Raw genomic sequence first — 15,849 nt, 5'->3', positions numbered from 1 at the left:
TCTGGCCGCGGTGGAACCAGCGCCGCTCGTACAGCAGCTTGCCGTCCTCCACGCGCGTGTCGCCCGCCTCGCGCTCGCCGCCCTCGCGCACCGGGGACTCGCCTGACATGACACGTTCATCTTAATATTGGCGCTAATATATTGTGCACGGATTGGAAACGTGTTTATATCACACTAATATACCATAATTTATAACAACCAAAAAAAAAGGTGAGAACTAGATCAAATGAAAAATATTCATAATCGGTTGTCGCGTTGAAAGTTTTGAGGGCAACACAAAGCAAAAAAAAAAATTAGTAAAATTTATCACTTCCTCCATTTTTAATAGTTGGTGGATAAATGCTCTTTGTTAGTGTGATGTAAGCATGAAAGTGTAGATTTATGATGTGGTTTCAATAGAAATTGATAAAGGAATAAAATGTGGAAGAAATGAAAACAAATTACCGAATATTATACATTAATGTAGGTAAATAACATACTATAAAATACCTAAATTCTATAAAAACATTGAAGTTAAAACACCAACGCAATGCTAAAGCACATCATCGACAATAAGCCAATAAACAATCGGATCACTCACAGCTGTTGGAGTTGACGTGTTTCCTCGGCTGCGCGTGCGCATGCCTGGAGAGCGGCGAGGCGCGCGCGATGGCGCGCAGGTCGGCGTCGATGTCGCGCTCGTCCAGCTGGAACGTGAGCGTCGTGGCGAGCGGTTTGCGCCGCTTCTCCGGCACCGGCGCGGGCTCATTCGCCCGCCGCCGCAGTATTCGCTTCATCGGCGGCTTCACCTGCAATATTTCAATGGAATTAACTACATTTTTCTATGTCTCCTTGTACGATACCCTCTATGTAGTAACATCCTAGCAATTGAGACATGTTCTTAACACAATTTCTAATATACAGTATCATAGAAACTTCAAACTGTGGAGAGAAAATTATACACTTTTAGTCCAAAACATACCGAACGATACATTTCTTGCGACGCGAAATTTTTTATAAAAGTACTATTATGGTGTTAAAATGTCTATTCATTAAGCTTATTCGTAATTTCTTCAAATAAGAAGGATTAGTAAACAAGTAAGATAAGAAATTTGATATGAGTCGAATAACGCATTCTTCTTATTGAAATACACGTATAAAATGATTGTTTTCAACAATATTTTAATGACTTTTTTAGCACTAATAGAACTTTTCTTTGTAAGTTACAAAAAACTTCGTAGCTTAAAAGGAAAAGTTCTATTAGTGCTAGAATAGCAATTAAAAAAAATATTGAATATATTATCATATCCACCTCTATCGAGTCTCCATTGAGCTCCATGCTGTGGCGTTCACTCTCAATAAGCTTCTTTTTCTCTTCAAGATCATTGAGCAGATTCTCTCGCAGTTCTATCTTTTTATCTTCAAACTCTTTGGCGGCAGCTTTCTTCTCCGCTATGTATTCCCTTTCCACTACCTCATACATGTGCTCTCTATAAAATTAATTAAAAAAGATTATTATGAATATATTTTAGACCAATGTTACAGTACTATTTATATTATATTAGTGGTCAGCCCTGACTTTGCCCACGGTACATATATATGCTATATAGCCTATAGAGATTATGGATTATGTTAATATCCAAAGGTGAAAGATTGTTTGTAATTAGTACAGTATTTCCTGAGATTAGCGTGTTCTAACTAACAAACTGTTTAGCTTTATATTGTTATCATAAACAAAGGAGAGATTGTAAAGATAGTTGTATTTAGAATTTATAAGGTCACGGGGAGACTGACCACGTCTCCCCGTGACCACGCTCGCTGTAAAGTGTTCGAAACATCGGGTTAAAAATATAATGAATAAATCGCGTTTGAAATCCGTTAAAAAGTGTTTAAATTCTAAATGTATAATACTCGCGTAAAATCAAACACAAGAAAATACTAAGATGGTTGTAGTTTACTCTTACACCTTCACTCTAGAAGAGATCATTATGATAGTAAGTAATTTTGCACTGAAATAGATTAACATCTGAATTTACACATATCATACCTAAGTGGAACCTCTGCATCAATCAAGTCAGAAATAAACATGTATATTGTAATTATTATTGACGCTATTTGCCACTTTTTTATTTCAATATTACTAGACCGACCGAATCTCAACTTGGTTTTTTAAGAATTACACATGTGAAGTATTTCTTAATTGGTTTGTCTTCAATACCAACTACAAACATGTTTAATAACCATCACTAGGAACAAATAAACCCTACAAATGTTTTATATGCAAAAGTAAAACTGTATGTCTGTCAGTTCTTCACACATAACCACTGAACTGATTTGGTTGAAATTGGGTGAAGAGAATAAAGACAGTTTGAGACCATATTAAAAAACATAGGATAGTTTTATCCACCAAGGTCCCAGACTATCCCAGGGCGATTCGGCGGGAGGAAAGCTAGTTTACAAATAAATACAATCACATTAATATTGTATATAACTTACTTGTATATCTTATTTAGCCGTAACCTCTCATGCAGTTGGTGTTCCAGTCTTTTCACACGCTTTGTAAACTCGGGGTAAATATTGTCTTCCAATTGCTGCAACTGTTTTTTGAGATTCACCAGTTTGTCTTGGTACATTCTATTAAAAGAATATTTCAAGATTAATCTCACATTTTGAATGTAACATAACTATAAATGACTAGCGGTCCACCCTAACTTCACTCGTGGTACATATACAGCCTATAGCCTTCCTCAATAAATGGGCTATCTAACACTGAAAGAATTTTTCAAATTGGACCAGTAGTTCCTGAGATTAGTGCATTCAAACAAACAAGCAAACAAACTCTTCAATTTTATAATATTAGTATAGATTACAGATTTCTTTGTAACAATTTGCATAATACATTTAAGATTGAATTGTTATTGTAAATTTAACTGTGATAAAGTGAATTTTAACACATACTTTGCAAATAAAGATTATAAATATGAAGGAGGATGGAAAGTGACAGTTAGAACATTATGCCACCTTGTTAAATATTTACAAATAAACAAACTATTTTCCTATCTAACTACTCATATCTGACAAATAAAATAAGATAAATTTGCATGGGAATTGTTGCACTTGTAATTTAATTTCATCAAACTATTCAATAACTCAGTACTTGAGCAGATTTGATGCTGACAGTGTTTTATAATTGTGTTAAGCTTATTTTGTTTGAAGGAGTTTCAGAACATTATCTATCTTTATGATGTTGCTGTGCCGCTGTTTTCTCTCATCTAAAATTTTTATACATCTTTAACTGAACATCTTTCCCCACACTTGCCTTATTTGAAATGTAATATCTTGAATGTATTAATTCACCTTCTACCTTCATTGTTTCTATATCCCAAGGCTGCTTGGAAGGAATAGCTTCAAAGCAATAAGGCCACAAATTATTTACACATTTTATTTCCTTTGTGAATTGTATATGTTTATTACTTACTGCTCTTTGATGTCATGTGGTTCATCATTGTTAGGTAATTCTACTTCACTTGCCTCCTCCGTATCTGTGAATAATTAATTATTGATTACTCTTTATGTGTGTTTAAAAGTACATAATTCTTTGCATTACACAGACATAGGTCTCCCGTGGGTGTTAAAGCTATAATCTACCATGTGCAAATTGCTGGAAGAAGCAGCAGTCACATATCATTTGTGTTTATTCCTGCAAATGATGATTACCTAACAATGATTTCCAGTCTTATGTTCATTAAAAACACTTCAATTTAATTTGAATGTGTGCATTTTGACTAAATCCTCTCAACATCACAACTAATAATTAATATTAGTAAAACGCAGCTTTTTTAAGTGGGGAAATCTTGCATAGATACCCACGGCCTCCAGGGATAAAGCCATGGGTTATGTCGGATTCCTACCGACCAAAACCCCACTGTGTTCCATTGAGCCACTTTAGAGAAGAGGCCACGGGAGCTGGTTATAATTTGTCCGTGACCAAGTTATTCACAGCTTAGCTCCAAGGCCACCGCTGTTGCAGTGTTATTATGTATATTCAGCTCAATAGACAATGGGAAGGAGATGCCTAAAAGAGGCACTTGCAATCAACAAACAAAATATTAAATATTCACTTTCTTTTGTACCAGTTCTATTAACATATAATTTACAGTATAGACTTGTCTATAAAGATAATTTATGCTTAGGATTTTGGATATTGTAACCTACCTATATAGAATTTAGTATGTTATAATACACATTTACAAAAATAATATTACAATGAGGTTATTTAAAATTTTATATTTCGTTATTTTTACCAAATTCACTAGAGATAGTTTGGTATATTGAAACAAAAATAACATGGAGCGTTACTTAAGTACATGTTCTGAATTAATAGAAAATATTCGAGTAACCTCAATCTCTATATTTATTATTACATAACACCTGTTTACAATGTTCAGACAACGAAATTGTCAGGAATAACAAGCTGATATGCAGATGACATCAATATGACGCCAAAATAGGATATCATATAACATTGTAAACAATAGCATACCTTCGTCACTATCATCCACAAGAGGCGGTGGTATTGCATCTTCTGGATCCCGGTATTCATCTAAATCGTCATACCCATCGTCTTCAAAGTCATATTCATCTCCAGGGCCGGAATAAGGTGATCCTTGGTAAGACATAGTCGAGGCGACGCGTAACAGTTGCATACAGATTGACTACGTCTCACAGCTTTAAAAACAAACTCTGAATAAAATATTCAGAGTGATCAACTTGGAGTAAACACTTGTAAGTGCTATTTAAGTCACTCATAGAAAGAAATTCGCTTTTAAAGTGTACACTGCTTCTGAGTTCTGTCGAAATAGAAATTGGAACGAATGTAATAGGCCAATAGGCACCTGGCACTTTGTTAAATGTCAAAGTCGTAAAATTTTCAAAGCATCCTAAACCGACAATGTTATAAAGTAATCTTATTTCGTTGGAGCTCACGAATTATGTATGTGGAGTCAGTAGGAGTGAAAAAGAAAACAATACACTATGAAGTTCTATCCGTTTAGTTATCTTATAGCATAGACAAGAAAGATAAATCATGTTTGGACTTTAGTGATGTTTATTAACCGATGACCGATTTTTCAAATAATATTTTTTAATAAAAAATACTGTCGCATTTGGGTAAAAAATATTATATTTAAACATGAGTTAACTACCGATGTGTCTAAATATATTCCTCTTACCCGACTGTTACATAAAAAATTGTTAATTTCTTTCTCACATCCTGCCTAAGCCAATGGACAGATTTTGGCATATTATATATTATTAAGTAACATATCAATCATTAAAAATGTAGTCATAACACGAGTTATATACATGCACGACAGTGTCCACAAATTAAAAAAGGGATTTTTTTCATACCCTAGCAATATTGTAATCAAATTACCATTGCAATAAATCTGAATTGAACAAAAATTGACAGTAGTCTGGTTTGTTTTCTAAATAATTATTGTAGGAATATTTAGATATATTCCAGTTAATTTATCTAACAAAATACATAGTTGTTTAACGTTATTTATACATCACTACCATAAAAATAATCATTAATACTTTTATATTGTCTATGATGAGTTTACGTTTACGTCAAGCGAAGGAAGGAGGTGGACGTCATCTGAAAAGTTTTTCATTCCTTTATTTTTATTGTATTGGAATGTTATGAGATTACAATCTAAAAATTTAACAATTTAGTGTCAGATTTTAACGTATTACTATGTAATTTATATCTTTTTTCGTTAAAGTATTTGCAATAACGAAGTGAAGGTGACGCTACAAACTATTGTGTCGGTGATGTAATTTAGGTGATTGGGTGGCTTCCTAGCTCTAGGCGTTACAATGGAAGAATCCTCGTTTACAATCCCAGCCGACGACAATGGTGATACTGAGCTCGATCCTAGAATACAGGTCAGTCAGTGACGATAACATGTGTTGAGTAATTTTATAACGTTGCATTTGTAACAGCAAAGATGAGTGTCAACTTTGTAGATTATTTCGCCAACGAACACAATGGATACGATATTTTATATCAAAACATGAAATACGGACTCATAGCTAGTAAAGAACTCTCCGAGTATCTTAGAGAACGATCCAACATAGAGGAGTCGAATTCTAAACTTTTAGCCAAGCTAGCGAAACAGGCTAACAGTAACTGTGCCCAAGGTACTTTCGCTCCTTTCTGGGGTGTTCTAAAGTGTTCGGCAGAAAAATTGTCGAATTTACACCAGCATATGTTTCAAAAAGTAAGTGAACTGGTTAAAGACGTTGCCCGTTATGCTGAAGAATTACACAAAAAACATAAAGCTGTAAAAGATTCGGAATCAAGCACTCTTGAAGTTGTTTTATTGATTCAAAACACTAAACAAGCTTTACAAAAGGCTAAAGATGTGTATACAACAAAATCTGCTGAATTGGAAAAGCTACGGAAAGATAATGCTTCAGCTAAAGACATTGAAAAAGCTGAAGTGAAAATAAAGAAGCTTCATGAGGACTACAGACAGCTGGCTGAAAAGTATAACTTTGTAAAGCAGGACTTTGAAAAGAAGATGACACAAACATGCAAACACTTCCAAGATGTCGAAGAAGCACATCTCAAACAAATGAAACAGTTTGTTAATGCATATGCAGACCTTATACAGAACAACCATGATCTAATGGGACAAGTGCACAGAGATTTTAAGCATCAATGTCTTGAATTAACTGTTGAAAAACTATTGGAACAGTTCTTAATTGAAAAGTATACAGCAATTGAAAAAGGGAACCTTGTGGATCTACCTCTGTCATTACCAAAGCCCAGTTCAGCTAATAATTCAATCTCTGAAGCTGATCAAATTTCTTCTGTGTCCAATGGTTCACACAAACCTGCTCAAGTTGCTAAAGCTCCAAAAAAGGAGCCATCTTTTGCAGTGAAAACCTCGAGAAGAACTACCTCTCTTTTAAATTTGTTTACTCCAAATTTCCAAAGTAAAGATGAACCAAGTACTAATCCTGAGGGTGTTGCACCATGCTCAGCACCTTCAAGTCCAAGTGGAACTCCAGCCACACCAGTAACAACTGAAAAAGATGACAACATTAACAGAACTACCCTGCGAGAATCAAAATGGTTCCGTAGAACTAAGACGAAATTGAAAAAATCGAAAAAGAAGAAGGACGAAATATCAGAGAATTCTAATGCTGGCGAGAAATCAGATTTAGAAGAAAAGGAAGAAGAGGCCAATACCAAGGAGGATTTAATGAATTCCCCAGAAGTGGATGAAGAAGGTTACTGTATTAGACCTAAAGATGAAAAGGGTAGCGTCTATTCATCAACAGATTCAGATTCAGAAGAAGAAAGGGAACAAAAGATTCATGTTGAAATTAAACCCATAAGTAATGGTAATCCACCTATGTCTGCAAGTGTTGATGAGCTAAGGGCAACAGTTGAGAATATATCTCTGTACAAAATAGGGACTACTCGCCGTGGTTCTAATGCCAATGCCAGTAAAGCAAGTAGTGACCTTGTAGATTTAAACTCTTTTCCAAGTCCCAATGTAAGTAATCCCACCTCACCTCATGGAAATGTCTCAAATCCATATGCACCTTTACAAGGAAATCCGACACACTTACTAGAAAGTCCAACTCCTATAACATCATCGGCTGATGCTGGTGATCTTTTTACTGAGGTAGGAGAAGTGGTTCAGTCTAATTTCAGAACATCAACACCCACCATTTCTACTATTTCACTGCCGCGTCCACCATCAAGGCGTTCAGAGGGTGACTTCCGAACTGCAGGATCATCAGGATCGAGAGGTCCCTCTCCACTGACTATAGGCATGGCAGACACTATTCCATTAGCTGTTGCATTTCATGAAATTATTCATTCATATTTCAGAGGCACTGAGGAATCCAAGTGTCAAGTTAAAATGTCTGGTGATATGATGCTCTCATTCCCTACAGGAATAGTTGGAGTTTTGGCCAATAATCCAAATCCTGCCAAACTTTGCTTTAGGCTGAAGAACATACACAGATTGGATAATGTTTTGCCAAATAAGCAGCTTATCAGCATAAACACGATGATGTCCACACGTGATAGTACTGTATTGGAATTCAATATGCCCGCTTTGACATCATTATTGAAACGACAATCAGAGAAAAATCCGACGGCTCAGTATTTCAATGTTGATATATTGAAATACCAGATACGGCCGAAAACAGGCGCCGCTTCCTGTCCTTTGCAAATGGTGTCATATTGGAAATGTGAGCAAGATCATACTGATCTTAAAGTGGATTATAAGTACAACTTGCATGCTATGAGTCCTCCATCACCACTGCTGAATGTATCAGTCTGTGTGCCTATGACTGGTTCTGTGCGGAATGTCATAGCCATGCCAAAGAATATCTGGAATGGTGAGACTGAGCAAGCACTGTGGCGGTTCACAGAACTGTCTCAACACTCTGAAGACAGAGGCGTTGGGTCCCTGAAGGCGAGGTTCGAGTTAAATAAAGGGCCGTCGAACAAGTCGACGATTTCAGCGCAGTTTAATTGCGAAGGCGCTACGTTATCGGGCATCGAGTTTGAGCTAATCGGGAGCGGGTACCGCCTCTCGCTCGTAAAGCGACGTTTCGTTTCTGGCAAATATATTTGTGATAGTGATATACACTGATGTTTGTTTTATCATTTAAAAATGCTGGATGTAAATTTGTACATGAGGCATAGTTTTGGATATTCTCTTATGTTTCGTACCTTATAGGACTGTTTCCTGTCCACAAAAGATTTGTTTAATTCATGTTAGTTGTCAATTTCGATATTAATCATAGTTATAGTTACTTAATATTATTATTAACAGCATTTTATATTACGAATGTAATCTGTATTCACCGCTGAACTAACTTATTTCTCTTAATAGAGACGTGCCATTTTTCTAATAATCCGATAATTCTGTACATTGCATAAATTTCATCCACAAATCTGTATAAAGGAAGACATCACAAAGTTATATATAACATTTTAAAGTAAGTTAATGCACCAAGAGAATTAAGCTTTAAGAGAGTGAATCCTTTAAATGAGCATCGCTTTCAGAGTATCAAAATATATACAGTTATAATATTTGTTTACAGTAGTGTATCTCTAAATTTTATTGTTCTTTACCTACCTCTTGAGGTCAATATTAAAGTCAATATAATTGTTATAGGTCATGGCTTTTTTAATGTTAGGTACACCGTACACGCGGCCCCCACATGTGCAATAAAAAATCTTGGTGTATTTTTTTTCTTTGAAAAATGTACCTGTATGTTTGTACATCAGACAAGATTCTCAAGTTCATTTGGTAGATTTAATTCCGAAGGCTCTTGTAGGGGGACCACCGAGTTAGCTATGTAATATTTTTTTTATGTTTACTACAAAAGAAATTTGATTATATTTGTTTATCTTTTCATATTGATATATGTACATCTTTTGTTGTAGTTGTATATTTCTACTGCAGAAAAAAATGTTTTGTTTAATTTGTTAGCATTTGAATTATTTTTTAGGATTCAATCAATGTAATTGATTTTTTTTGAATCTCTAAAATTGAGGTATTATTATGAATTTAAATTTTGTTTCTGGAACTGAATGTTTTAATTAAAAGAATGATTTTAAGTTTTTCTCTAGTGCTGTAGAATTTTATTTTTACTCCAGTGTAATCTCATTTTGTTATTTTTTTTATTATTGTTAATTTTAAAACATATCGCAGCACGGCCTAAAGCGTCTCGTAGCAGTCGAACTTTACCAAAAGTGAAGTGTTCAATAATTAACATAATGTAACAGACATAGTAAATATAAACTATACTAGTACAGTTGAGCCATTCCATTAATTAAATTTATATAATTATATATGTCTTAAGTATTATTTATAACTTTCAAAGTATATTGCATACCCAGATGTTTTGTTTTTTCTTGAAACATACAAGAATGAGATCGAAAGCCGATGCATAACTGAATTTGGTGATGAAATATTTTTGTATTGTAAAATTTACGGCGTATGTAATGTTTATGTAATTTAATTGTAATCGGAAATAAATTTAATAATAAGAATTTAAACGTGAGGTTTTCTTTACCGAGTTCATTTTGTGATACGATTTATGTAAGTATACGTTTTCGCTATATGGCTAGGTGCTTTTGTAGGGACAGGAAACTAACTGTAAGGTACTCCTAGTAAGATAAAAGTGTTATCTCGAGAGCTAGATTGGTCCGCGATAAGATGACAATGCTGTGCCACAGCAATGTCTCGTATGTTTCCCGTCTCTACATGTTGTTTGCTATTGCCGTACGTTTGGGAGTATCGGGTGCGAGTTCCGTGCGATTGCCTGAAATACTTTCGCGATTTTCAGGTGGAGCTGGAGAAGTTGAACGCGGCCACCGACGAGATCAACAAACTGGAGTTGGAGCTTGACGTGAGTTGATTTTTTCTTTTTCGTTAGTACAGTTTTATACGTAGTATTTTCTTGTGTTTGATTTTACGCGAGTGTTATACATGTTAGAAATTAAAAACTTTTCAACGGATTTTAAATGCGATTTATTCATTATATTGTCTCCCCGTGACCACGCTCGCTGTAAAGTGTTCGAAACGTCGGGTTAATAATATAATGAATAAATCGCGTTTAAAATCCATTAAAAAGTTTTTAGTTTAATACATTTTTTTTATTTACCTTACTCCTAAACTTAATAACCACCTCATGTACCTAATTTAGTTGTAATGGATATGAAGTCCTGTCTCGTTCTTTTCTGTAACCTAAAGATTATGTAATTCTACATGAATTCAATTATGTATTCATGTTTTAGTATTCAAGGCTAAGGCTAATCTGAATCTCCTTATCTTGTTTAATATTTGCATTCGTGAATGGAGTACGAAGTACGGAGGAGTGTGTAGGAACACAGATGGGTGTGTTCTTAAAGCATATCTACGTTTTGCTTTGTATTAATATGGATTGTTATAATGGACACGTGTACAGGAACTTCTTAACCTGTCAAAGACATACAAGTACATAGGGAACCCTCGTTGAACGACTGGAGAACGCTCTTGACCGGTTTTTTATTAAATGGGATCTTGCGGAACTGGGTTCTAGAAAGCGAAGAAAAGCAATCTCATAGGAAATTAATATTTTCAATCTCCCGCAGCCATTCCTTAAGAGTTTTTAATTACATCTCCGTAAGATAAATTTTCTCGTGTATTTATAACAGTGCTTTTGATATTCCTATTATTTTATTAAACTTTTAACACTTAAAATTAGCTTCATATTAACTAAAACGCATTACAGCTCTTATTTTCAATCAAATGTCAATTTTATAATCGAAGGTATCCTCCCCCCACTTCGCTTCCCGGGAAACCCACGATTACCGAGGAACTGTATTGTACGTTGCTATCTGATTATGAAATATCAGCTGTATTCACAATTTAATGGCTAACGAATATAAACACTTTCACTTTAACAATGGGAAACTCGTCATTTGGCATATGCCGAACTAAAACAAAAACTTATCCAGATGTTGCGAGAGGTAGCCTGTCGATTTCCGTACAAGATAAACTAGCTTACCACTGAGAATACAGGGATGTTGGAATACTGGCTTTGCGTCCGCGGTTTTACTTGCTTGCAATTTTATTTAACAAACAGTAATAATCGCCATGTTTTTTCACAATAATAATACTCCTTGATTGTAGCTAAAATCTTGGAATCAATGTTATATCCTATCGATATTGATTACGTTGCTACGAGGTGCAATCGGCATATGGTTTTGCATTTTTATTAGTACTCAAAGGCTATAGTATTACAGAAAAGTAAAGCGGATTTTTAAAAGATAAGGATACCTTACCCTTTACGGCTTCATAAGAAGTAAAAGAGTGGTTTTGTATTTCTCTTAAACTGAACGTAAGTTTGTTGAATTCTAAACAATATTTATGAGCACTAATAAGCAGGCAATTGTAATAACGTACGTTTATAATTAATCAGTTGTGACTCTTCTCCTATGTCGACTAGAGAATAAAAGGCTATGTATCTTTTGTACATATATTTTTATTAAACAAAATAAATTGTCGGATAGGATGTGTGGGATGATTTTACTGGTAATAAAGACTTCAATCAAAACATTATAGTTTCTGTTTTTGAACATTGCAGTGTAAAATAAAATAAAAAACATAACTAAAATCACTAATTATGAAGGGTGACTAGTGGGTACAATAGCGTCGTCGTTGATTATTTTGTTCATTAATATATACATCTGGCAGTCCGACCCGGCTTCGCCCGTGGTACTTTAGCAATCCGACATCGATATCAAAACATATCTATCGGTTAAAGAATTTTTCTAATCGTTCCAGCAGTTCAAACAAATAAATCTTCAGCTTTATATAATGAGTATAGTGTTATCTATCCAAGGTCCAAGCAGTATGAATTGGGCCCATCGGCGAGTCGCTTCCCGCATAAAGAATTCATGCTCGGGCACACAGCTGGCTCTAGACGAGTCGTTAAACATTCAGGGGCGCCCTGTTGTAACGTGATATTTACCGTATTACGCAGGTATTGGTACTGGTGCACCTACGTACTGCTAGTTAACTGTGTGACAAAACATGCCATTGAATGATGTTCGAGAGTCACCTTTGTGGACAAATGACGAATGAATGAAGCAGTGTAATTTATTCTTTTATATCATGCAATGTTATGTGTTTGTTTCATTATAATTTGGTTTGAAAATCGTTAAATTGTTTGTTTTGGTGTGGTCTTAAAATTATCATAGACCATCCCATTTATTAATCACCATGCAGAACTAATTTTTCAAATTATAAATTTCGGCATCATTTTGTGTTAGTTTTAAAATTGTTTATATATTTGGCCACCATTCTTCAATCGAACCGTATAGATCTGAAATGACTGCTAATTTTCACCACTATCAAGTATCCCCCTAGACTCTTTACATCTAGATGTTTCTGTAATAATCCAGGGGTTATTGAAATTTGTACTCCTCTAACAACAATATTCCAATAAATATTAACAGGAGTCGGAATTGATTTCATAATTATGTCCGACTAGCCACAGCGCGCCGCTTCGCCCGTATTCAAAGGAAATTTCAACGGCAATGAGCTGGTCGACAACATTGAAAGTAGTCTGTTGCTGTCTGGCCGCCAGTTATATCATAAAATCGCTTCGTTACGACGTGAAAAACAGACAAACGAACATACTCGAATTTGTAAAATTCGTAAGGATCAGTAACGCTTAAACCAGATATCTTTACTATCCGGAACGACTTACCGTCATCCTATAACTCGCTCCATTGATCTTCATTAATCTTTATTGGTATCTATTCTCACAATCACCATAATAATATCACCAAAAAGATTCAATATTTAATACTTTAGCATAAAAAATACAGCATATAGACGTTGTTCGAATACCCGTTTACTAAACGGCCCGGGTATATTATGAAATCAAACTTTAACCTTTATAAATTGGCATCGCTGTTACATCCAATGAAGTTCGTATATTAAAATGCCGCATTACTGTTAAGTATGAGTGACGCGGACTCGATGGCCAGTAAAAGGTTTATAGGAAATTAGATTAATATAATTTGTATTTGGATGGGACGTGACGCGATGGATTAATTATATTACCCGCTTTGATCGTTGATGCGGCTTGTTTTGATAGTTTGGCTAATCGTTTGCCTCGTGGACTTAACGTAAAAATAAATAAAAAAAACACCGGTCAAGTGCGAATCGAGCTTGCGCACCAAGAATTCCGTATAACCCGTTTTTATGAATGATGTAACTTGAAGTTTATGATTTTCGCAATTTTTCCTTTAACTGTGCTATTAGATGTTACTTCGTGCCAAATTTCAAGGTTCTGAGTTCACGAGACATACCCTGTAGGTTTTGATTAATTTGCGAGTATCGAATATTTGCAGCATATACGGCTGTATCTTTTAATTGTATTGACACTTGCCCTCGGAAGTTTGATTTATTCACATCGCCAAGGGACTTGATTATTTGATATGAATTTTAACCTGATGTCTCAACGTTTACGCGATTTCTGAAAGGGATTCTCTAAGGGATCTGTTTCTATCCTTTTGGGGTATTTTAATGAATTGATTTAGTCTGTTTCTCTGGACTGATGTAGCTTACCGACCTACTTGAAAAGTAATTTTCAAAAACCTATCCCCATTACGATATTCGTAATTGGTAAAGATTAATTAAAATTTAATAGTCGTGAGATGAAGCTATTTCTTTATCCAGCTTACATAGATCTGTTTTCAATTTTGCAAAATGTGTACTGTGTTGTTAGTTATTGCACAAGAAGTCCAGAGTGAATAGGCTTCTCCTAGGCAGGCGTGCCCATTTATAGATCGCATCCCTGCTTAACATCAGGTAGGATAGCGGTCAAACGTCTGCCTATTTAATATAAAAAAAAAAAAAAAAAAAAAAAAAAAAAAGAAAATTATCAAAATTTGTACCTGCGGCACCTATTCAGGTTTTAGATGGACACAAAAACATAGGACGCTCTTAAATGACCACATATTCTGCTGCACCCATACCATATTCGAAGTTATCATTAAAGTCGTTAAATGTCAAGGCTCTTCATTAATTAATAGTAATAAAATACTGTTCGTAGAAAAATATTATTGTAATATGTATCGTGAAACGCACTTAGTAACACTTATATCTATACTAATATATGAAGCTGAAGAGTTTGTTTGAACGTGCTAATCTCAGGAATTAGTGCACGTGTATGGATCAGATTTGGTATAGAGATAGTTTCAGATCTGAGAAAGGATGTAGGATAGTTTTTATCCTGAATATCTAACGGGAATGTGAACTATTCGGAGAAAAACCTGGAACTGTTTTTTTTCTTTGTCTTGGCGGGCAAATCTGCGCGCGGAAAGCTAGTTTGCAACATGTTGAAACGGTAGCGTGTCTTGTCAGTTCAATCTAGCTTAGGCTAATGAGTTTACCCACTTTTAATTAATACGAAAAGTGGGTGCATCCTCCCGGCTTGTCACAGATAACTCCCTGTTTCGTTTGTTTTGATTTTTAATATTGAAGGGAATGATCTCTCTATGTATCATTAACTCTGTGTGCTTAAACTGCTACATGGGTTTTGATGAATATTTACAGATAGATAGATAGAAGTACACGGGCTAAATAAGAAAAAATTGTAAGAGCTTCAGAGCTCATACACGTTTTAGTATAAGCCATTTTTGTAAGGAAATTGTGAAGACACGATACATAGTCTAGGATTTTAACTATATAGTTCTCGTTTTGCTAAGATTTCCAAATCGGTTCAGTGGATTAAGCGTAAAGAAGAGACAGACGCACATACACAGACAGATTTACCTTCGCCTTTTTGTAATATTTGAAGGGGTTGGACTTGGTGTGTACAAATGTGTACTTCTTCACTTATACATATTATAAAATAGAAACGATTTAATTTATAGTTTTTCTTAATGAATAATCTCTATAAATATCTACAGATTTTGGATGTGGTTCTGTGGGATACGAGGAGTGTGGGATGAAGTCTATCTTTCTTTACAATTGGTACATATGCAGCCTATTTCACGCAGTGAAGTTTCAGCTTTCTAACAGTGAAAGAATTTTTGAAATCGATCCAGAGGTTTTCGCGTGAAAACGTTACAAACATAAAGTTTCCGTTCATAATATTAGTGTAGATTAGTGACAGTCGGTCTGTGGAAGCTTTATTAAATCGCCATATCTTATACCTTTAAACGAGCAATTCTTGTATATATATTTATATATCGGCTCCAACGATTTTCATGAAATTTAGTATATAGGGGGTTTCGGGGGCGATAAATCGATCTAGCTAGGTATTTTT

At 34.9% G+C, this 15,849-nt stretch overlaps 3 protein-coding genes across 3 annotated transcripts in view; 2 read left to right on the top strand and 1 right to left on the bottom strand.

The window, feature by feature from the left end:
- Window positions 1-4,910, bottom strand: part of LOC119835184 (sin3 histone deacetylase corepressor complex component SDS3) — a 7,921-nt gene extending 3,011 nt beyond the window's left edge. The window contains 6 exon segments of the mRNA XM_038359876.1: window positions 2-102; window positions 581-788; window positions 1,292-1,469; window positions 2,476-2,613; window positions 3,458-3,521; window positions 4,523-4,910. Coding sequence (XP_038215804.1) covers window positions 2-102; window positions 581-788; window positions 1,292-1,469; window positions 2,476-2,613; window positions 3,458-3,521; window positions 4,523-4,685 — 852 coding nt within the window. The 5' untranslated portion in view covers window positions 4,686-4,910.
- Window positions 4,911-5,601: 691 nt separating this feature from the next.
- Window positions 5,602-15,849, top strand: part of LOC119835313 (SH3 domain-binding protein 5 homolog) — a 21,899-nt gene continuing 11,651 nt past the window's right edge. The window contains exons 1-2 of the mRNA XM_038360067.1: window positions 5,602-5,928; window positions 10,369-10,431. Coding sequence (XP_038215995.1) covers window positions 5,860-5,928; window positions 10,369-10,431 — 132 coding nt within the window. The 5' untranslated portion in view covers window positions 5,602-5,859. The remainder of the gene's footprint in view (window positions 5,929-10,368; window positions 10,432-15,849) is intronic.
- LOC119835312 (F-BAR domain only protein 2) lies at window positions 5,923-9,559 on the top strand. The gene has a single exon (XM_038360065.1). The coding sequence runs from the start codon at window positions 5,991-5,993 to the stop codon at window positions 8,661-8,663; it is 2,673 nt and encodes an 890-aa protein (XP_038215993.1). The 5' UTR covers window positions 5,923-5,990; the 3' UTR covers window positions 8,664-9,559.

This window comes from Zerene cesonia, chromosome 20, assembly GCF_012273895.1.
Source record: "Zerene cesonia ecotype Mississippi chromosome 20, Zerene_cesonia_1.1, whole genome shotgun sequence".
Taxonomy (NCBI): domain Eukaryota; kingdom Metazoa; phylum Arthropoda; class Insecta; order Lepidoptera; family Pieridae; genus Zerene; species Zerene cesonia.
The sequence above is the reverse complement of the archived record's forward strand: the minus strand, read 5'-3'. Positions and strand labels throughout refer to the sequence as shown.